This window comes from Theobroma cacao, chromosome 9 (assembly GCF_053813885.1).
Source record: "Theobroma cacao isolate CCN51 chromosome 9, ASM5381388v1, whole genome shotgun sequence".
NCBI classification, from domain to species: domain Eukaryota; kingdom Viridiplantae; phylum Streptophyta; class Magnoliopsida; order Malvales; family Malvaceae; genus Theobroma; species Theobroma cacao.
The window spans coordinates 39,373,149-39,395,686 of NC_142647.1; the positions used below are offsets into that span (position 1 = coordinate 39,373,149).

At 36.3% G+C, this 22,538-nt stretch overlaps 3 protein-coding genes across 3 annotated transcripts; all 3 read left to right on the forward strand.

Annotated features, from left to right (window-relative positions):
* The first annotated feature begins 551 nt into the window (after positions 1-551).
* LOC148760953 (uncharacterized) lies at positions 552-1,779 on the forward strand. Its single transcript, XM_088809709.1, has 4 exons — positions 552-667; positions 732-833; positions 970-1,178; positions 1,484-1,779. Exons 1-4 carry the CDS (start codon positions 552-554, stop codon positions 1,777-1,779), a joined length of 723 nt encoding a protein of 240 aa, XP_088665835.1.
* Positions 1,780-7,351: 5,572 nt separating this feature from the next.
* LOC18589741 (uncharacterized) lies at positions 7,352-8,858 on the forward strand. The gene is made up of 4 exons (XM_088809710.1): positions 7,352-7,553; positions 7,636-7,838; positions 7,913-8,378; positions 8,467-8,858. The coding sequence occupies exons 1-4, from the start codon at positions 7,352-7,354 to the stop codon at positions 8,856-8,858; spliced, it is 1,263 nt and encodes a 420-aa protein (XP_088665836.1).
* A 42-nt stretch (positions 8,859-8,900) lies between these two features.
* On the forward strand, positions 8,901-15,797 carry LOC108663428 (uncharacterized). Its single transcript, XM_088809491.1, has 3 exons — positions 8,901-9,077; positions 9,199-12,168; positions 12,952-15,797. Exons 1-3 carry the CDS (start codon positions 8,901-8,903, stop codon positions 15,520-15,522), a joined length of 5,718 nt encoding a protein of 1,905 aa, XP_088665617.1. The 3' UTR covers positions 15,523-15,797.
* Positions 15,798-22,538: the final 6,741 nt, after the last annotated feature.

Sequence of the window (22,538 nt, forward strand, 5' to 3'; positions counted from 1 at the left end):
ATGTTTTGTGTTTAGTGAAATGTCATCATCTAGTGTCGTTTCAAGTGTCAAAGGACTGTACACCTATTTTCTTTGTTGTTTTGAGTCTTTCTTTGTAAGGCTTAACAACCACTTGGTTTGTTACTCTATGAAGTCGTTATTGCACAAAAAACTATACTGGTTTTCTATGTTTAGCTATTTTGTTCTTGTTTTCTTGTGGTTGCTTTCCCAAGGCTAAATCTAAGCTATACTGGTTTCTTATTTTAAAATGCTTGTATATAAGCATTATATGAAATGAATATTAGGTGCTTCCAGTTTTCACTAATTCATCACTTTCTCTTTCTTTGCTTGCTACCTTTATTCTTCAAGTTTTTGATTTTTGGCAATATTTTCTTTGAAAACTCAACATGTTATTAGAGCTTTCATCTCAAGGGACCTACAAAAGAACTTTGTTCTATTTACCTTGATTATTTTCTAATTAATTGAGTCACTTTTTTATGGCAACGGTAGGCTTCAGTACTTCAACTGCACCAGCTTTTTCAAGCTTGAATTATTTATTTTGGGTCATAAAAATGAGATCTTACTTGAAGGCTTTTGATTTATGGGATGTAGTTGAGGTAGGTAGTGAACCTCTAGTGCAAAGACATGCTATCCCACTTTGGCTTAAATCAAGCAGCATAATGAGGAGGTAACAAAGAGGTACAAGACTATTTCATGCTTACAATCTACTGTTTCAATTCTATATTTGCTAGGATTATGAATTTCGATTATCCTAAGCAAGTTTGGGACACTCTAAGGGAGGAATTTCAAAAGAGTGATCAAATAAGGCAAATGCAAGTATTGAATTTGTCAAGGTTGTTTGAACTTCTAAGAATAAAGGAAAAGAAAATATTCAAGAGTATTCAGATAAAGTGATGAAGTTAGTGAATCAATTGAGATTATTGGGAGAAGAGGTTATTGAAAGGAGAGTTGTGAATAAGATTCTGGTAGGTTTGCAGAGAGATTCAAAGCAAAGATCTCATTATTAGAAGATTCAAAAGATTTAACCAAGATTTCAACAACAGAGTTGATTAATGCATTCTTGGCTCAAGAGCAGAGGAGAACCCTCAAGTTTGAAGACTCAATGGAAAATGCTTTGGTTGCAAAAACCAAAGGCTTAAGAGTTAAAGGTGAAGGTTCAAAGAAGCTCAAAGGCAAAGGTAGTCCAGTGAAGGAAAACAGGGAAAGAAGAATGAAAAATACCCTTCATGCACTCACTATAAAAATAAGAATCACACTCCAAAATATTGCTAGTGCAAACCAAATGTGAAGTGTAGGGCTTGTAATCAGCGAGGACATGTCGAGAAGGTATGCAAAAACAAGAAATTATAAGTAAATGGTAAAATTGCAGTAGTTGAAGATGCTGGTGAACCTAAAAAGTTGTTGTTCATGGCTCAAGTGGATGGTATCTCATCAGCTAGGAACATTTGGTTGATTGATAGCTAGTGCTTAAATCATCTTATAGATAATGAAAGCTTGTTTACTGAACTTGATAAAAGTTATAAAGCTCGTGTGAAAATAAGGAATGAAGTTTATCTTGGTATACTTGGCATTAGTACCGTAAGTGTGGACATTCTTTCTGGTATCAAGTTCATAAATGATGTGCATTATGTACCTGAAGCTGATCAAAACCTGCATAATGTAGGGCAACTAGATGATAATCATTATGCATTGTTATTGAAAGATAAGCAATGCACCATTTTTGACCTTGTTGGTGTGGAACTATTGATTGTCAAAATGAGAAACAAATGCTACCTTTAAAAGCTAATGGAAACTGAGTTGAATGCTTACTATAATGAAACTAACTTATCTAAGATCTAGCATAAGAGATTGGGACATGTTAATTATGGTTAAATGAGCAAAATGGTCTCTAGTGAGCTTGTGGAAGGCCTCTTTGCTATAATGAAACCTGACAAGCTGTGTGAAGTGTGTCAATATGGAAAGCAATCTAGAAAGTCATTTCCAAAGGAAAGAAAGTGGAAGGCTTCTCAGAAACTTGAACTTGTTCATATTAACATTTGTGGCCCAATGAAAGCTTTGTCACCAAACAACAACAGGTGTTACATCGTGTTCATTGATGATCTGACAAGATACTACTAGATATTCTTCATGAAGAACAAATTAAAAGTTTTACAAAATTTCAGAAGGTTCAAAGGCTTAGTTGAAAATCAAGCAAAGTTAATATAAAAATTATGATAAGTGACAATGGCTTAAGATTCACATTAGCTGAATTTAAAGAATTCTTAGTAAAGCTAGGTGTTAAACACCAACTTACAGTGACATATTCACCCTAACAACAATGGTGTCTTAAAAAGGAAGAATGGGACCTTGGTTAAAATGGCTAGGTGCTTATCATTTGAGAAGAACTTCCCAAGGGTATTTTAGGTAGAAGTAATCAATACTACTAATTACTTGTTAAACATGACCTATACAAGGTCCTTAGTCTTCAAAACACCTTATGAACTATGGTTTGAGCATAAACCATTAGTAAGTCACTTGAGAACCTTTGGTTGCATCTGTTATGCCAAGGGTCCAAATGAGAAAATGACTATGCTAGATCCTAAATCTGTCCTGGCTATACATCTTAGTTGCAGTGAGCATTCTAAAGGTTTCATACTTTATGATCCTGAATCTAAGAAGCTATTCATCAACAAGGATGTTAAATTTGATCGAGTGAGCTCCATTAACCCAAATTCTTATGCACATTGAAGGGCTACAATGGATGTTGAGATAAACACGATATTGAAGAATGTAACTTGGACTTTAGCTGACAAATAAAGCACACAACATGTCATTGGGGTTAAATGGATCTACAGGACCAAGTTAAATCCTGATGGCACTGTCAACAAGTATAAGGTCATATTGGTTATGAAAGGATATGCACAAACTTATAGAGTTGATTATTTAGAGACTTTTGCCCTTGTAGCAAGGCATGACACAATTAGATTACTAACTGCTTTGTCAGCTAGGGAAGGGTGGTAGATATTTCATTGGGATGTTAAGTCAGCTTTCTTAAATGAAGTCTTAATAGAGGACTGCATTCAACAATGTGAAGGATATGAACAGAAGGGTTCTGAAAACAAGGTATGTAAGCTTATTAAAGCTTTACATGGTCTTAAACAGGCTTCAAGAGCTTGATATGAAAAAATAGATAAGCATTTTAGAGATTAAGGGTTTAATAGAAGCTTGACTAAACCTACTCTATATATCAAGAGTTCAAATGATTTAGTTATGTTGATTGTAACATTATATGTAGATGACCTATTGATCACTGGACCTAATACTGATTATTTAAAAAAATTCAAAGATCAGGTGATGAATGTTTTTGAGATGATTGATCTTTGATTGATGACTTACTTTCTTAGAATGGAAGTTCAACAAAGTGCAGATCAGATTGTTATACATCAGTCAAAATATGCAAAAGATCTTTTGAAAAAGTTCTAAATGGAGTCTTGTAAGCCTATGCATACACCATTATCAACTGGAGATAAGCTTAGGAAGAATGATGAGACAACTGATGCTAGTGGTTTTGTCTATAGGAGTATGATTGGTTTTTTATTTTATATGTTTGCTACCAAACCGGAAATAATGTTCTCCACAGTTTGTTGTCAAGGTTCATATAGTCTCCTAGTAAGATGCATTTTAAAGTTGCTAAGAGAATACTAAGGTACATAAAAGGCACTGTGAATTTTGGGCTCATGTACTGTAAATTAGAGAACAGAGATCTTTAAAGGTACACTGATAGTGACTAGGCAAGGCCAATAGATGATTCGAAGAGTACAGGAGGATTTTGCTTTTTATTTAAGAGTGGAGTCTTCTCTTGGAACTCTAAAAAGTAGGACATAGTGACCCAATCATCAGTAGAGGCTGAATATATAGCCACTGTATTGGTGTAATTTCAAAACCAAAGATTATGTCATATAATAAAAAGCTATCTTAACTTAAAAGTTATATCACATAAAGTGACATAGTGTGACTATTGGATTGTAAGTCGATTTTCATATGAATGTTTATATCTTTTGGTAAAATAACATCCAAAGGTTATGAGACAAATTGAAAAAATATCATAGCTCTAAAGTTTAAATATGAAAAGTTATTATTTCAAATTATAACTCAAAGATTATGTTTTATAGAATAAATAGTTGTCCTTCTATAAAATGATTATTGAAACAATACCTTCATCCAAAGATTGTGTCTTGCAAAACGTAAAGATCTCTTTTAGACAAAATGGTGTATTAATGAAAGGGTTGTGTCTTTGAAGAAGAGACAGTTGCAAGCTTATATAAAGGGCTTGTTATCAACTATTTTGACATATCAAATCAAAAACAAAACAAGAGCCGAAAATCAAGAGTAAGAAAAGTATTGTTTTCTCTTAACATAAACACTTAAGTTCCTATCAACTACAAAAGCGTCCAAAGTTTTTATAATCTACTTACTGCAAAAAATAAGCTCTAAGGCTGAATAACTTTGCAAACCCTCGGGTGTATATAGAGGTTTACTCTCGTAAAGTGCAAGACGAAGTTAAACATTGACTTTATTGTATCTCTAAAGCTATTCGTATTATTCCCCTTTGCATACCGAGTGGTAAGAACAAAATAAATTTTAAACATAATATCTATTGAAAGGTTTGCCTTGAAGTCAATTTTGCCGGTTTCCTAAATTCCATCTAAACCCTATTTACTCCAACACATCGCTGCTACTGCAAACCACATTCAGTGGCTAAGGAAGATTTTGTCTGACTTGAGATTTAAACAAGAGAAAGGTACAGTGCTGAAAATTGTTATCAAGTCTGCCATTGCATTTGCTAAAAGCCTTGTAGAGCGTGGTCGAACCAAGCACATCAAGGTTAAATACCATGCCCTACGAGATGCTGGGAAAGAGAATGAAGGTGAGTTGTAGTACCGTCCAACTGACAAGCAATTGGTTGACATCCTTACTAAAGGATTAAACAGAGATAAATTTGAATTTTTGAGATCGTGTTTGGGTGTTTATCAGATATTAAATCATGTGGGTGTGTTAAAAAGTGATCTAAGTCTGGTAGACTAAAGTAGCAATGTTTTGGTGGGAAAAAAGGTCACTTAAAGGTTGAAGAAAACAATCATGGACATGAAAAGGTCTTCGTATCAGCTTTACTAAATTGAGCTCTCCAAAACGGAAAATCTTTGTATGGTGTTTATTTTTGTCGTGTTTTATGTTTAGTGAAATATAATCACCTACTGTCATTTCAAGTGTCGAAGGCCTCCTGGTCGTTTTGAGGCTTTCTTTGCAAGGATTAACAGCCACTTGGTTGTTACTCACTGAAGTCGTTATTGCGCAGAAAACTATACTGGTTTTCTGAGCTTAGCTATTTTGTTCCTGTTTTCTCGTGGTTGCTTTCCCAAGCTAAATCTAAGCTCGGGTAGTTTCTTATTTTAAAATGCTTGTATATCAGCATCATATGAAATGAATATTGGCCGCTTCCAGTTTTCACTAATTCATCACTTTGCCCTTCTTTGTTCTCTACCTCTGTTCTTCAAGTTTTAGATTTCTGGATATCTTTTCTTTGAAAACTCAACAATTCTTGAGTATCACTTGTACGAATTTTAATACGGGGAAGAATCCAGATGGAACTTAACAACTCTCTGTATGTCTTTCAAAAGTTAAAGATTGGAAGTTTAAATTGTTGTTCCTTGAATTTCCTGGTATGCAATCAAAAAAATTGTTTTCGATTACGATGAAAACACAGGTTTACGATGAAAAAAATGGGAGAATCAACAATTAGAATGGGACACTAAACTCGAGTACTCGACCCACTGAATCCACAAAAGACACATAATCGTTTCCAAGAAATCCAACTGATCGTCTTTTCCTATCTCTTGGTTCCCGATAGATTCCTTTACATTGTTGTTAAAAGGTATATGAACATATAGAAACACATGCATAAGTGTGCATGAATGAATGCACAGGAAGAGACATTTTAGTCGTTATTAATGTTGTTCATTTTAAGCGACGGTGTTCCCAAGCTTCGACAGGAAAGGATGAGCATCAAAGAAACCGAATTTGCGAAACAGAAAGAACATGCTCGGAGTAAACGAGGAATCTCGAATATTAACAACAGTGAGATTTGTCGTCTTCTTGATGGAGGCTACAGGAATCTCTCCGTCTTTAAATTCGACTGTGATCTCAGCAGATTTCATGTATGGAGATACGGCGTCTTCAGCTTCTTTGACGCTTTCTATAATTCTTATTCTTTTCTCCACTTGTTTCGCCATTTGGTCTCAGACTCTTTTGCCAACTTCAGCTCCAAGGTTAGATTCTTGCTGCTTCTAAACTTATTACCGCCTAGTGTCATATATTCATTTGTTATTAGTTTCTGATTGAAACATATATAATACATTTACTGAAGAACCAATGTGTTTGTTTTTGTTGGTGGGGTAGAATATATGTTCTTAAATTTGAGTTTGGAAAGAAAATGGAAGCGAAGGGTATAAGAAAGAAGAATGTAATATGCTTTGTGTTGTTAGGACGTCTACAAGGTTTGATTTTTTAGATTGTGGTTGTGGGGGTCATGTCATGGCATAACAGGGAGTGGTTCATACTGTGTTCGGAAATGTTCACGCCGGTGTGGAAAAGACGTCGTACTCTGCATTCTTTATAATTTGTAAGGTTTTGTTTCCATACAAGTCTTTTATCTCACACATGGTTTTTTAGTCTGCCAAGACAGCCTCTTCTAGTTTTGCTATTGTTCTCAGGCTTTTCGCTTCCATTTGCTTCGTGTTACGTTTGCTGCACTAAGCAAAATGTCTTTCTGCATAGGCAGAAAATTGTGGTGTGACAACCACCATGCCAAACAACTTCAGATTTTTGGTGTTTAATTTGTTTTATCGAGCACTCTTCTTTTTTATTGCGATTCTTGCAGAACCAGGCTGCAGTATTTATTAAAGTAAATTCATTAATGTTCTAAATAGTTGCAGCGATGATGAAAGTAGCTAGTTACTATGAAGTTTTATTGCATTTTGGATTTTCTTCATGATAAATTTGTATGATGCACATTTCTCCCCTGTCAGCTTCTTGCTAGAATTGTTATCTCAACTATATATGTTTGTCCTTCTGTTCATGTGTCGATTTTAGAGGTTATGTAAGCCTTCTTTCTTAACCAGAATAGACAAGAAGATGCATAAGAGCATCCTTTTTGCACCCTCAAGTTCCGTTTTTAAATTCAGGACTTTATTTGATTTATCCTTGTACTGTGGTTCTCTGCAGAAACTGGAAATTAACAATGTACGGAAGTTGGACAAGATTTTTTTCTTGAGTTCAACAGTCACTGCTGGTAGGAGGTCTAAACTTGTCAAAAATGGACCAAGGAAAATCAATAGAAGATCAATTCTCCAAGTTGCATCCATGCCTCCCTACAAACACAAGTATTGGGATCATAGGGGCTGGTCCTAGTGGCATATCTGCTGCCTATGCGCTAATCAAGCTTGGTTATAATAATGTAACCATATTAGAGAAGTATCATACAGTAGGTGGAATGTGTGAATCAGTTGAAATACAAGGTACTAAAATGAGTTTCTTCTTATTATTATTTAAATTTAATGCTCTGTATGTTAACTACTTGTGCCATATGTCATCATGCAGGAAAGATCTATGATTTAGGTGGCCAAGTTCTTGCTGCAAACAGCGCACCAGTCATCTTTCACTTGGCAAAAGAGATTGGGTCTGAACTCGAAGAAATGGACTCCCACAAGCTTGCCCATATAGACAGTTCTACAGGGAAGTATCAGGATATTAAAGTTGCGGATGATTATGTGTCCATGATCTCACTAACATTAGAACTTCAGGTTAGTTGCTACTTTCATTGTTTCCAGACTATTAAGTCGGGAGTTAGTTTAAGAATCCATTTTACTTTTCACAGGATAAAGCAAAGGCTTCGAATCGAATTGGTGTCAATGCTGTGAGCGACTTAGCTGCAGACTTAACCCCAACCTATCTCGAGGGTCATGGATTTAAATCTGTTCCAAAATCTGTAGCTTATGGATACACTGCTTCTGGTTATGGATTCGTTCAAGACATGCCTTATGCCTACGTCCACGAGTTCACAAGAACTTCAATGGCTGGAAAAATACGACGTTTTAAAGGTGGATACACAAGTTTTTGGGAGAAGATCAGTAAGTCTCTTCCAGTGAAAGTCATTTGTAACGCTGAAGTATTGGCAGTGAGACGAAATGCTCTTGGTGTCAGTATTGATGTTAAAAACGTTAATGGGGATTCTGATGTTATGGAGTTCGATAAGTTGATCGTTTCAGGAGCCTTTCCTTTCAAGAATGGGAAAACATATAGATCACCACTTTCACATCCTGCAGGTTCGTCAACTTCTGTAAGCCTAGCTTCTTTTTCTTCTTTTCCTCCTTTCTCTTTTTTTCTTTTCTGCCCTGCCCACAAGAAGCTCAACCGAGTGTTTTTGCACAGAGAATGAAACTGGAGTAATGGATTTGAATGATCTTGAAAAGGAGCTGTTCAGTAAAGTAATGACAATTGACTACTACACCACTGCCTTGAAAATAAAAGGGCTAGAAGATATGCCTGTTGGTTTTTATTACTTTGGCGAATATATGGACGATCCCGCAACAATTGGACAACCTGTTGCAATGCAGAGATTTTTCGCTGATGCTGACATTTTCTTGTTCTGGTCATATGGCAACTCCCTTAATATACGAGGAGCAACTGTCTGTGAGCTTGCAATAAAGGCAGTTGAAACCATGGGAGGAGAAGTTGAGCAGGTGGTTCTACAACGACGATTTAAGTATTTCCCTCACGTTTCTAGTCAAGGTATGCTAAAGCAGCTGCTGCTAGACCATTGAACTATGCCAGATGGATGCTGATATTTTAATTTTACTACAGATATGAAGAATGGATTTTACGAGCGCATAGAGTCTGAACTTCAAGGTAAAAGGAATACTTACTACGTTGGTGGGCTTACGGCATTTGAGCTTACAGAGAGGAATTCTTCTTATGCAATGGCCCTAGTCTGCAAGCACTTTGCCAATAACAATTCTCCGCCAGTGCTTCCATATGTTAAGGTAATATACATAATTACATGCTTAAGGCGATCGATTTTTTACTGTGAAATTTATGTTCCGAATTGTTTGCTTAAAATCAAAGATCCAAACCAGAACTTGACTTATAATGTGATTTTTGCAGAGTTTATTTCCATTAAAATCAGATTGTGGGAATAGAAATCCCAAAGAATTAGGTGAAGACCCAGGAGTGCAATTTCCTGATCTGTCCACACTAGATGGCTATTTGAAGCACTGGGGAACTCATGAAGTTATTCAAAGCAAAACACTTTATACGTGGATTAACGAGGAAGGTGCAGCGTTCGGCGAAAGGACTTATGCAGAACTTCATGCTAATGCTTTCTCCATCGCTCACAAGATCTTGACAAGCAGAAAACCAGCCATCAAGCCCGGTGACAGGGTTCTATTAGTCTATGTTCCAGGTCTGGACTTCATTGATGCATTTTTTGGTTGCTTAAGAGCAAAGGTGCTACCAGTTCCAGTTCTTCCTCCAGATCCTCTACAAAGAGGCGGACAAGCACTTTTAAAGATTGAAAATATTGCCAAATCATGTGGCGCAGTGGCAATTTTATCAACTATTGTCTATCACTCAGCAGTTCGGGCTGGTATGGTGAAGAATCTACTCTCATTGACTGGAAAGAATGGAAAATCATCAGCTAACTGGCCTAATCTTCCTTGGTTGCACACGGATTCATGGATCAAGAACTTCAAGAAAGTACTTCTCAATGACATAGCTGATCAACCCGAACCTCAGCCAAATGACATATGCTTTTTGCAATTTACATCTGGGTCAACTGGTGATGCCAAAGGGGTCATGATTACTCACAGCGGGCTTATTCATAATGTGAAGTTGATGCGAAAGATATACAAGAGCACCTCAAAGACTGTATTAGTCAGTTGGCTTCCTCAATACCATGACATGGGCCTCATTGGGGGACTTTTTACTGCAATGGTTAGTGGTGGCTCGGCAATACTGTTTTCCCCAATGACGTTCATCAGAAACCCCCTCATGTGGCTTCAGATCATGAGCAAATACCAAGCAACTCACAGTGCTGGCCCCAATTTTGCTTTTGAGCTAGTGGTTCGAAGACTGGAGTTTGAGGATAAGGTTTGGAACTATGACCTTTCTTCCCTTATTTTCCTCATGGTTGCTGCTGAGCCACTAAGACAGAGAACTCTGGGAAGATTTGTTGAGCTCACTCATCCATTTGGCCTTTCTCAAGAGGTGATGGCTCCTGGCTATGGCTTGGCTGAAAATTGCGTCTTTGTCAGTTGTGCTTATGGAGAAGGGAAGCCCATCTTGGTTGATTGGCAGGGAAGAGTTTGTTGTGGTTATGTTGATCCAGGTAATCAAGATGTTGAGATAAGAATAGTTGATCCAGAGACTGGTGTAGAGCTTGAAGAAGTTGGAAAAGAAGGAGAGATATGGATTAGTAGTCCAAGTGCTGGCATTGGTTATTGGGGTAGGGAAGAATATAGCCACCAAACATTTAGAAATGAGCTAAAAAATCGCACTGGAAGAAAATACACTAGAACTGGAGACTTGGGACGAATCATTGATGGAAAATTGTTCATCACCGGAAGAATCAAGGATATAATAATTGTAGCAGGAAGGAATATTTACTCAGCAGATGTAGAAAAGACGGTTGAGAGCTCATCTGAACTTTTACGGCCTGGTTGTTGTGCTGTCATTGGTGTTCCAGAGGAAGTCCTATCGGAGAAAGGAATTTCAGTTCCAGATGGTTCTGACAATGTTGGCCTTGTCGTAATTGCAGAAGTTAGAGATGGAAAACCTGTTGATAAGGACATCATTGAACAAATTAAAACACGTGTTACAGAAGAACACGGTGTTAATGTTGCTGCCATCAAACTGATCAAGCCAAAGACCATCAGTAAAACAACATCCGGAAAGATCAAGAGATTTGAATGCCTCAAACAATTTACTGAGGGATCTTTGAACATTGTCCAAGAACCAACCTTTTCAAAGAGAACTTTGGTCCGATCATTCACTACTGGGACTTGTAAAGAAGGAAGAACACCTCGTCAACTTTTGAGTTCTCCTTTACCAAGTCCAAGATTGAGAAATAAGGACATTGTAGAATTCCTGAAAGGCCTAATCTCTGAGCTAACCGGGATCCCCACCAAGAATATTTCTGCTACTGAAAGCCTTGCCTCGTATGGAATTGATTCAATTGGTGTTGTCAGAGCAGCTCAAAAGCTTTCAGATTATCTAGGCGTGCCAGTTGGAGCAGTAGATATCTTCACTGCAACCTGCATTGTGGACTTGGCAAACTTCTCAGAGAATCTCATAGCAAAGTCTAAACCTGAACTTATGACAACTTCATCCCTTCTTCCTGAACCTGATCTCGATTCTGATGAGTATCTGGTGGAAGTATCGATATACCGCCAAGTGGGTTTCTGGTGTCTACAATTTCTGGCTCTAATCGTCGTGTCTATCATGTTGAGTGTGCCTGCATATTTATCAGTTTCTGCATTCATGACTTTCACCTCCGTGAGCCACACAACAACAGGCGGAATACACTGGTCGACCTATTTGATATATTTGGCCATTGCACCACTTGTTTGGATCCTCTGCATGGCTTTAACTTGCATATGCATAGCTGTCTTTGGAAATCCATTCTTGAGACCAAACTATGCACTCAGTCATGACATTTCCATTTGGTCAATTGATTTTGTTAAGTGGTGGGCACTTTACAAGGTCCAACAAATATCTTCAAAAGTATTTGCAGAGCATTTGAGAGGAACGGTATTCTTAAATTACTGGTTTGAGATGCTTGGAGCAAGAATTGGGTCGTCAGTTTTGCTAGATACTGTTGACATTACGGACCCATCTTTAGTTTCAATTGGAGATGGAGCTGTGGTTGCAGAAGGGGCACTAATTCAAAGCCATGAGGTGAAGAATGGAATACTAAGCTTCCACTCCATTAGAATTGGCCGAAATTCAACAATTGGGCCATATACAGTGATCCAAAAGGGTAGTGTATTGGGAGTAGGAGCTGAAATATTGCCCCTACAGAAGAGTGAAGGAGGCACACCCATAATCAGATCAGCCAAGGCTAACAATGCCCAAAAAGTAAGTACTTAGCACTTTCAAATCTCCAGGTTTTATGGTTCAAAAGTAGCAAATAACATAGCTGATCAAGACATGTATAAAGTCACCATAACTGCAGAGAAAAATTATTGCATTAACTAAGCAGTTAGGATTTCTTTCATTTGATTCTAGTTTTAAGGTTGCAACTTTCATCATTGATAATATAAATATGGCGCAATTGTATTTCTTAATAAATATTTATATAAGAAATATAGTATCTTGCACATATCTTTTGCTATTACACATGCTACTTCCTTAAAGGCAACATGATCTTCCTGAAGTTTCTTAAATCACTAAAACTAAACCGGCATGCACACAAAGAAGGGAGAACTGGAGATGGGTGCTTGAAGGGATGGGTGGAAAAAATAGGACTAGCTTAAATCTTAGACTCAACACATAGAGCTTGGACAAAGTGTCCGCTGTTAGCAAACAACTTTCTACAAACTTAGCATCTTAGTAAACTGGTGAAATTAATTGGAATTTCTTATAGAAGATATTTTTTTTTTTTGAAGATTCTTATAGAAGATATTGTTAAGTTAATAATGCAATTCTTTGATTACTTGAATAATAAAAGTTAGGGCCTTTAGTCTCAAATACAATCCGTACTAATGATCAAGCTCATAGTGCTTAATTCTACTAGTATCATTAAGAAAATGTCATATAGGATTTGATGTATATGAACTCTTCTCTTTCTTCTTCTCCCTTTCTTCTTAATGAGATAAGTTGGAAATTGATCATTTATTGTCTCTTCTACCATGGTTTCAGAGCACAGGGCTATCAAATGCTACTCCAAATAAGACCATGTCCCACTTCATGGGCATCTACTTGGTGGGTTTCCTTAGCGGTTTCTCAGCAGCTATTCTGTATTTCCTATGCGTTTGGCTCTCCAAAACTCCTCCTTCCGCTGAACACTTTGCATTTGTTTGCATATCTGGAGCCGTACATTGGATTCCTTTAGCGGTTATTGCATACGTTACCATGTTTGCTAGCATCACATTGAATCCAGCAAGCTTTGCCATCTCAGTTGCCGTTGCTTACTTAGCTCATGGCATAATACTCAGTTTCCTTACATGCGCTTTAACCCATCTTCTTACTGAGAGACAACAGTCAAAGCAATCTCATGTCAAGGTATTCCTTGGACACCGAATTACCATTGCTTGCCACCTCAGATTTGCCAAACTTCTTTCTGGAACAGAAGCTTTTTGTATGTACTTAAGGCTTTTGGGTGCCAAGGTTGGGCAACATTGTTCAATCAGAGCTATCAATCCAATTTCAGATCCAGAGCTGGTCAAAATCGGGGATGGTGTTCATCTTGGTGACTTTAGCAGAATCGTTACCGGATTCTATACATGCAATGGTTTTATTCGCAAGAAAGTTGAGGTGCAAGATAATTCAGTTGTCGGGAGTCAAAGCCTAATCCTCCCTGGCTCTTTAGTTGAAAAGGATGTAATTCTTGGTGCACTTTCAGTGGCTCCAGAAAACACAGTTCTACAAAGAGGTGGTGTTTATGTTGGATCTCAAACTCCGACCATGGTCAAGAATACCAAGCACGCTTTGGATGACCGGATAGAAGAAATGGACATGAAATATAAGAAAATAGTAGGAAATCTGGCGGCAAGTTTAGCTTCTACTACTTTGAAGGTTAAATCAAGATATTTTCATCGAATTGGTGTTGGAGGGAATGGCTATTTGAAAGTATATGACAAGATAGAAGGCTTTCCAGATCACAAGATTTTGCACCCTGGAAAATGCTATGGTGTCGTAGTTAGACATAGCAATAGCTTGAGTGCTGATGATGATGCAAGAATAGATGCTCGCGGTGCTGCAGTGAGAATACTTGCAGAGAATAACACCCCACTCCTTGACTTAACACTTAAAACTGGCAAGGCGTTTTATGCTCGCACAATATCCGATTTTGCAACATGGCTTGTGTGTGGGCTTGCTGCAAGAGAAGAGCATGTAAAGCGAGTCCCACATGTCCGTAATGCAGTGTGGATGTCCCTTTGCCAAGCTAACTCATATACAGAGTTGCATTATTACTCAAATTTTGTTAGGCTTCTTCGATTCGCAGATGGAGAGGAATCGTATGTGAAATTCAAGTTGAGACCTTATGATGAAAGTATCAGTGAGGATGCTGGGAAGGTGGAACCTACTGGGATTCTCCCACCAGAAACAGGTGCCATTCCAAGGGATGATAAAGATACCCGCCCCCTACTTTTCCTTGCTGAAGATTTCCAGCACCGCATAAGTTCTGGTGGTGTTCGCTACATCTTCCAATTACAAGTCCGGCCAGTTCCACAAGATGAAGCCACACGTGACATTGCACTTGACTGCACTAAACCATGGGATGAGACTGAGTTCCCTTATATCAATGTTGGTGAGATTTATATTGAACAAAATCTCACCAAGGAAGAAGCAGAAGCACTAGAGTTTAATCCTTTTCTCAGATGCCATGAGGTTGATGTCATCCGGGCTTCAACATCCTCTCAGAGTGCTTCTATTGATCATGGTCGCTCTCTTATCTATGAGATTTGCCAACGCTTGCGAAATAAGGAACCACTTCCGGAGGCCTGGAAGATCTTTCTTGAGCAATCTGATGTAAAAGTAGACCTTTCAGGCTGTCCAATGGCAGCAGCATTGGAGAAAAAGGAAACAGGGAAAGTGACCTTGGAAAGAACGTGGTATCAAACCTCGTGGGCAATTTTTGCTCAACCATTACTACAAACTGTGCTCCCTTATTTCCTCTTGGGATTAGCAGTTTTTGCACCTTTAAGTTCTGTTCTTTACATGAAGGAGTCAAAGAAATTCCCCCTACATTGGTTGCTTCCGTTGCTTTGGGTTTCTTCCGGACTTATAGCTGCATTAACTTGTGTTGTGGCCAAATGGATTCTTGTGGGAAAGAAGAATGAAGGTGAAACAGTACAGATTTGGAGCAAAGGGGTCTTCATGGACACCATCTGGCAAGCTTTTAGAACACTAGTGGGGGAATATTTCATGGAAATGACTAGTGGATCTATTTTGTTCGTGCTATGGATGAAGTTAATGGGTTCAGATATAGAACTGGACCAAGGGGTGTATGTGGATAGCATGGGAGCTTCACTGAATCCTGAAATGGTGGAGATTGAGAGAGGAGGATGTGTAGGAAGGGAAGCTCACTTGTTTGGACACATATATGAAGGAGAAGGCGGGAAAGTTAAGTTTGGGAAAATCAGAATTGGAGAAGGCGGGTTTATAGGAAGTCGAGCAGTGGTCATGCCTGGGGTAAGGGTGGAGAGTGGAGGGAGTCTATGTTCTCTTTCCCTTGCCATGAAAGAAGAGATCATTAAGTCAAGGTAAAGGGTTCTTAATGCTTCGCTACTTGTCACTTGTTTTGTGAAAGAAGTAATATACCTTCTCAGCTTATAATATTATGCAAACTTGCTGGTCTTATCAATAAATCACCAGCTTTTATAGAAATTTAGGAAGATAATTTATAGGTGAAATAATCTTTCTGTCTCGAGCTCTTGATCTCTTCTGTACAAATCAGAGAGCGAAACAGTTCTGCTTTTAAAAGCCTAATGCGATTACTTCGTACAATACATTTGCAGATATATAAGAACGAATATTCTCCATGTACCACCAAGTTTTGAGATAAATAGATATTTTCATTCTCTGAACAAAGGTCGCATGTTGTAATTTATATCCTCTTCCCTCACTAAATGGAGCAATTTTCTAGTTCTAGCTTCAGATAACTTCGTAGAACAATTAATTTCATTTACAGCTGCCTTGGCACCAAATCAAAATGACTTGAGGACAACATTCTTCAACGTCTTGATATAGATGCACGTCAAAAATTTTTCATTGACACATAAATTTATAAATTTTACTTTTTGATAAATTTAACACATTATAAATTAAATCAGAAATTTTAATGGAGAAAGAAAATTTGAGAATGAAAAAGTGAAGTTAAAACAACACGCAAGTATCTAAACCAATAAAAAAAAAATGAAATGTGGATCCCATAACTACTATTATAGCACATACAAAGTACCATTTCTTACCCACTCATAATCAATGAACATGGTCTCTTTTAAACCACCACATTTTCTATATTAACTTGTAACACTAAAAACGGTACCGCATGGGTTAATGAATCACATAACCCACTTATACGTGATTATCTCTCTTCTTGCAACGAGGGACCACCTGCGAACAACAATGAAAAACATCTGAATGTCTAGACAGAGTTCATTTTTTAACACACCACCTTGAGTTCTGTCTTGCACAAACCCAACTTTGATCTGAAAGTAAGAAATTTATCTTTGCCTAATCCTTTCATGCAGATATCTGCAACCTGTTCATCTGTATTGCAATATTTTACACTGATTTCTTCATTCTTTATAGCATCTCTCATTGCATGATATCTGACTTTGATATGCTTGGTACGACCACGTTGTACTGCGTTCTTGGCAATGGCTGTTGCGAATTGGTTGTCAAGCCAAATTGTTGTCTCACAAACTTGTTTAAAACTCAAGTAATTTAGAATTTTTCTTAGCCAAAGTGCAGGTTGGCAATAGAGGCAACAACCACTTATTCGGCTTCAACAAAAGATTGAGCCATTGTTTCCTGTTTTTTTGAATTCCACGCAAATACAGCACTTCCAAGCACAAAAAAAAAAACTTGTGGTGTTGTTGGCATCAAATGAACAATTGACCTAGTCACTATCACAAAATCTCATAAGTTTTCCACTTTTTTTTATGGATATACTTGAGTCCACATTTTATAGTTCCTTTGATGTATCGTAGGCCTCGTTTTGCTACTATCATATGAGTCTTAGAAGGATTTTGCATGTATCTTAACAAAACACTTGCTGCATGCATTATGTCAAATCTAGATGTTGTTAAATATAGTAGACAACCCACCAAACTTCTATACTAAGACATGTTTGTAGCTGGAGCATCATCTTCTCTATACAGTTTATTTTCAAAAGCCATAGGGGTATCAACTAGTTTACATAGTAAACCTTTTGAGAAGTTTCTGAGAATCTTTGCTTTGGTGAAGACAAATATATTAAGGTTCTGTTATGATTTCAAGACCCAAGAAGTAATGCATTTTTCCTAGATCAATCATATCAAATTCTTGTTTCATTTGGATCTTGAAATTTTTCAACTCAAAATTGTTAGGTCTTGTCACCAAAATATTATCAACATAAGGGGAAATTATTAGACTTACTTGGTCATGTGAGCTCTTGACATGTAAAGTTGGTTCATTAAGTTGCGTCTGAATCCTTTCTTAAGCAAGTAGCCGCCAATTCGTTCATACCAAGCTCTTAGAGCAGGTTTTAAGCCATGCAAGTCCTTAATGAGTTTACAAACTTTGTCTTCATTTCCCTGCTCCATAAACTCCTCTGGTTGCTCAATATAAGCTTTTTCCTCAATCAAGACATTAAGAAAAGTAGACTTAACATCCAAGTGCCATATAAACCATTTTTCTTTTGTAGCCAAAGCACATAATAATAAAATCTTATCATGCCAAGTTACTGCTGTGAAAATCTTGATGAAATTTGTCCCGTACGCTTATGAATAGTCTTTGGCTACAAGTCTAGCCTTGAGCTTATTCATTGAACCATTTGCATTTAGCTTGGTTCAATATACTCACTTGACACCTATGGTTCTTTTATTTTCTGATTTGTCAACTAATACCCATGTGCCATTTTTCTTGATTGCATCCATTTCGACAAGCATTGCTTCTTGCCAAGCTTTGCTTTTTGTTGCATCAAAATAAGTAGTGGGTTCTACAATGGACATGTTGCACTTTTCATAAAATTCTTGGGGGCTTCTCGTCCCTTTTACAACATAATCATCATCGCCTTCTTCATCAGTCTCTTTGGTATTCTCACCTTCATCATTATTTGTACTTTAAAGATCTTTAACTTGATTAGTCTTCTATTCCCATCTCATGTCTTCTTCAAACTTTACATCTCTTGACAAAAATACCTTACTTGTGTGCACATTGTAAAACCGATAATCTTTAGAAGAGTTACTAAAATCCAAATAAAAAGCAACCTCAGATTTTATGTCAAGCTTTGTACATCTTTTATTAGGAAATTTTACATAGCAAGGACATCCAAATACATGCAGATGAAAGATTGAAGGTTTAGGTCCATGTTATGCTTCTAATAGGCTCTTCATGTTTAATGCTTTTGTTGGCAAAATATTGAGCAATTAAGCCGCAACATTTGCGCCTTCTACCTAAAAGGTTTTAGGCATTTTTTTCTCTTGAAAAAGACATTTAGCCATTTCAATCAAGGTTTTGTTTCTCCTCTCACAAATCCCATTTTGTTGGGGATTGTCTAGTATAGTGGTAAAGTGTTTGATGCCATTTGTATTCAAATAATTTTTAAATTCATTTTGAGTTAAACTCACCCACATTATCTAATCTGATGGCTTTTATGTTGCAGTTCACTTCATTTTCTACCAGGACTTTAAACCTCTTAAACCTGTCAAACTCATCAGCTTTTCTTTTTAGAAAACTAACCCAGTTGTACCTTATAAAGTCATCAATAACCAGAGGTAATAGAAATTTTCATTGAGAGATATGACTGTCATGGGGCCTCCCACTTCTACATGAAGGAGTTGCAACTTGCTATGGGTACCTGAATTACTCTATTTTAGGAATGGTGTCCTTGTTTGTTTGCCAAGTTGACATGTCTTGCAAACTTTTTCTAGTTTTATGGTTTTTAGCAACACATCAATCACGTTTGGCGTGTCCATGTGACTTAATGAGTCACGGTTCACATGGTGTAATCTTTAATGCCACAATTCAGTGTCAGATAAAATGTATTTGTATACCTGTTGTCTTATTTTAATCCAATTCAAGGGAAAGCATCTATTATGCATTCTAATGTCAACAATTTACTTCCATTTGCATCAAATATCTTGCAACATCAGTCTTTAAACTTTAAAATATAATTACTTTCAACCAATTGGCTCATGCTAAGAAGGTTTTAGCTTACCTCTAGTGCATACATGACCTTTGCAATTAAATTAATACCATTCACACTTTGCACTCCCACAATTCCAATACCTTCAATTGTTAAGCAATCAACATTTCCTGTCTCAACCTGTGACTTATCTTGTCCATATTAAAAAAATTCTCATTTCTCCCTATTCAATGATTGGAGCAGGCACTATCAATGAGCCAAGTATTTGCTCTGTTAGTTTATCAGGTTTCCTCACCATGAACAAGAGTCTATTTTCTTCTTTGTGTTGTTCCATCATCGTTGCTTTCTATTCATTATGCGTGTCTTTTTGCTTGCAAACTTTTTACATGTGACCCATTTGGTTGCGTGATCTGCACTTAACATTGGGTCCAAATCAACAGAATTTTTTTGAATGATTTTTCCTTTTACAGTAAAGACAAGGAGGAAACTTTGCTTTGCTTTTTCCTTGTCTTCCATCAGTGCCCTTCTTTTCTTTATTTTTTCTGTCATAATCATTTTTCTTTAAATGACTGCTACTGATGCCTTTCTCTTTTGCTCAACAATCAATGCTCTTTCAATGGAATTTTCTTGTTTTAGAGCTCTTCATTGCTACTAAGCTTGAAGAGCATTAATCAACTTAGTTACTAAAATTTGTGAGATATCTTTGGAGTCTTCTAAAAAAGAAATTTTAGCTTCAAATTTCTCTGGCAAGCTCACAAGAATTTTATAAACTATCCTTTTTTAGTCAAGTTTTCTCCCAACAATCTTAGTTGGTTAACAAGTTTCATAATTTTATTTGTATAATCTTTAACATTTTATCCTCTTTCAATGTTAATATTTCAAATACTCTAAGCCGATTAAAATTTTAAATTTATCTAGTCTTGTCACTTCTATGAAATTCCTTATTCAATTTGTCCCAAGCTTTTTTAGTTGTCTCACAAGTCATTATTCTAGTGAAAATTGTGTCAAACATAGTAGGGTGAATACATGATAATGCTTTAAATCTTTTACAAACTTCTTCACTATGCTATTTTAATTGAGCTTTGGTTGGGTTTGGTTATCTTAATTCCAAGAGTTCACCTCTTATCGAAATAATATCTTAGAGATCAAAAGCCTTAAGATAGGCTTTTGTTTTGACCATCCAAATTTAATAATTTTCACTTGAGAATATTGGAAGTGCAGCTGCATTAAAATTTGAGGATGCCACGAAGAGCTTTTGGTTGGTAATACTATCTAAAAGGTTGAATATTTATTTGATATTTTTTTATTTTAAAATACTGGTCCTTTAATATTATTAAGGGCTCTAATAGCATGATAAATTTTACTTTTTGATAAATTTAACACGTTAAAAAATAATAAAAAATTTTGATGGAGAGAGAAAATATGAGAATGAAAAGTAAAGATAAAGAACAACACATAGATACCAATGTTAATGAGAAATCTATCTTTTTAAAGGCAACAATTGGTTATCATATTATTATAAAGAGAAAACCGTTGGATAAAACAAATTAACAATTGAAACCAACAAAAAAAATGAAACATGGACCCCATAATTACTACAATGGGAAATACAAAATACACCTTTTTGACCCAAACATAATCAATGAATGGAGCCTCTTTTAAAGAGCCTCATTTTCTATATAAACTTGTAACACTAAAAAAGTGTTGCATAGGTTAATGAATCAGATGACTCACTTACTAGTGATTATCTTTCTCTTTGCAACAAGCGACTACCTAGTGCGAACAATAACAAAAAAGATCTCCATATCTAGACAGAACTCAATTTTTAACAAAAATAGGTTAGTTAAGTGCAAATTTGAAGATCATATGGCAACTGATCATTTGCATTGGAAAAGCTCATCAAAGATTTTCCTACAATATTTAACGTGGATCAATGGACAATTGTCTTCAATGGAATCTGTTTTGATTCTATAATTGAATAAGCACACCAGCAAAGCAAACTAGTTCATGGTGCATAATTTTGGGAAATTATGTTTTAGATTAGAGGAAATTGTGAGAAATAACCTTCCTCATAAGTCCAATTCAAAAATATCATTTTTTATAATTTTAACTATTTTTGGTCAATTTTTTGCATGACTTGACAATAATACCCTTTAAACAATTTTAGACAAATTAAAATGGTTTCAGTTTTCTCTCTCCTACCATCCAGATAAAAATTTCAAAATTAAATCTCGATTTCTCTCTCTGCTCAAATATGTCTATCTCGTCATCTAATTCGCAGAGATAACATCAAGCTCTTTCTTATTTTGTTTTAATTTTTTGGATGGTGGATCTTGGGGTTCTTAAGGGCAATAAACGGTAATTTTGCTCTTTACATGCAGTAATTTTGCTCAAGGAGAAAGAAAAACTAAAGCATGTTTGATGGGTTTTATAGTGGTTAACGGTTTTGTTGTGTTTTTGATTGAGATGATTGTTAAGCATGTTTGCTAGGGATTTTGATTTTTTTTATGGGATTTTAAGTTGAAATTGTTCAGAGAATGTTTTGTAAAGAGTGTATATTTTGTTTTTGTATAAGGGGAGTAAGCAAGGCCTTCCAATAGGAATATATTTTCTCTTGCTTTAAAGGGTTATGGAGTTTTGTAACCTATCTTTTATGAAATGCACAATTTCATGGCTTAGCAAAAACAAAAGTATGTGTTTTAGGTTCTTGAGTTTATTGGTTTATTCATAGACCTCAAAATTGAGTTTAATGGTTTTTAGGTATTGCATGACTTAATCACTGTATGACTAAATCACTGTATGACTAGTTTTTAGCATTACGTGATTGGTTTTAGGCATTACGTGACTAGTTTTTAGACATTGCATGATTGATTTTTAAGCAATGCCTAAGTCATACAATGCCTTACTAACTAGTCACTCAATGCGTTATTAACAAGTCACGCAATGCCTATCAACTAGTCACGCAATGCCTTATCAGAAACTAGTCACGCAATGCCTTATTAACAAGTCACGCAATGCCTTATCAGAAACTAGTCACGCAATGTCTTATCAAAAACTAGTCACGCAATGCCCAAAGTTAGTCACGCAATGCCTATCAACTAATCACGCAATGTCTTATCAGAAACTAGTCGCGCAATGTCTATCAACTAGTCACGCAATACCTTATCAAAAACTAATCACGCAATGCCTTATCAAAAATTAGTCACGCAATGCTCAAAGTCAGTCACGCAATACCCAAAGTCAGTCACGCAATGCCTAAAAACTAGTCACGTAATTCTCAAAAATTACCAAAACTACTGAATTCCATTTAATAAGATCAACAATTTTAAACGATACACCATATTCTATTTAACAACATAATTAACAAATATGAATGCTCAAAATGTTCAAAAGTTTTTCTTCATATATCAAAAATCATTCTAAAATGCTT

Coding starts and splice junctions, on each gene's coding strand:
- LOC148760953 (XM_088809709.1), top strand. CDS start 552: ATGAGATCTTACTTGAAGGCTTTTGATTTATGGGATGTAGTTGAGGTA. Junction 668..731: donor TCAAGCAGCATAATGAGGAG/GTAACAAAGAGG, acceptor TATATTTGCTAG/GATTATGAATTTCGATTATC. Junction 834..969: donor CAAGTATTGAATTTGTCAAG/GTTGTTTGAACT, acceptor AGATTCTGGTAG/GTTTGCAGAGAGATTCAAAG.
- LOC18589741 (XM_088809710.1), top strand. CDS start 7,352: ATGGACCAAGGAAAATCAATAGAAGATCAATTCTCCAAGTTGCATCCA. Junction 7,554..7,635: donor TGAATCAGTTGAAATACAAG/GTACTAAAATGA, acceptor GTCATCATGCAG/GAAAGATCTATGATTTAGGT. Junction 8,379..8,466: donor AGGTTCGTCAACTTCTGTAA/GCCTAGCTTCTT, acceptor GTTTTTGCACAG/AGAATGAAACTGGAGTAATG.
- LOC108663428 (XM_088809491.1), top strand. CDS start 8,901: ATGAAGAATGGATTTTACGAGCGCATAGAGTCTGAACTTCAAGGTAAA. Junction 9,078..9,198: donor CAGTGCTTCCATATGTTAAG/GTAATATACATA, acceptor TGATTTTTGCAG/AGTTTATTTCCATTAAAATC. Junction 12,169..12,951: donor AGGCTAACAATGCCCAAAAA/GTAAGTACTTAG, acceptor CCATGGTTTCAG/AGCACAGGGCTATCAAATGC.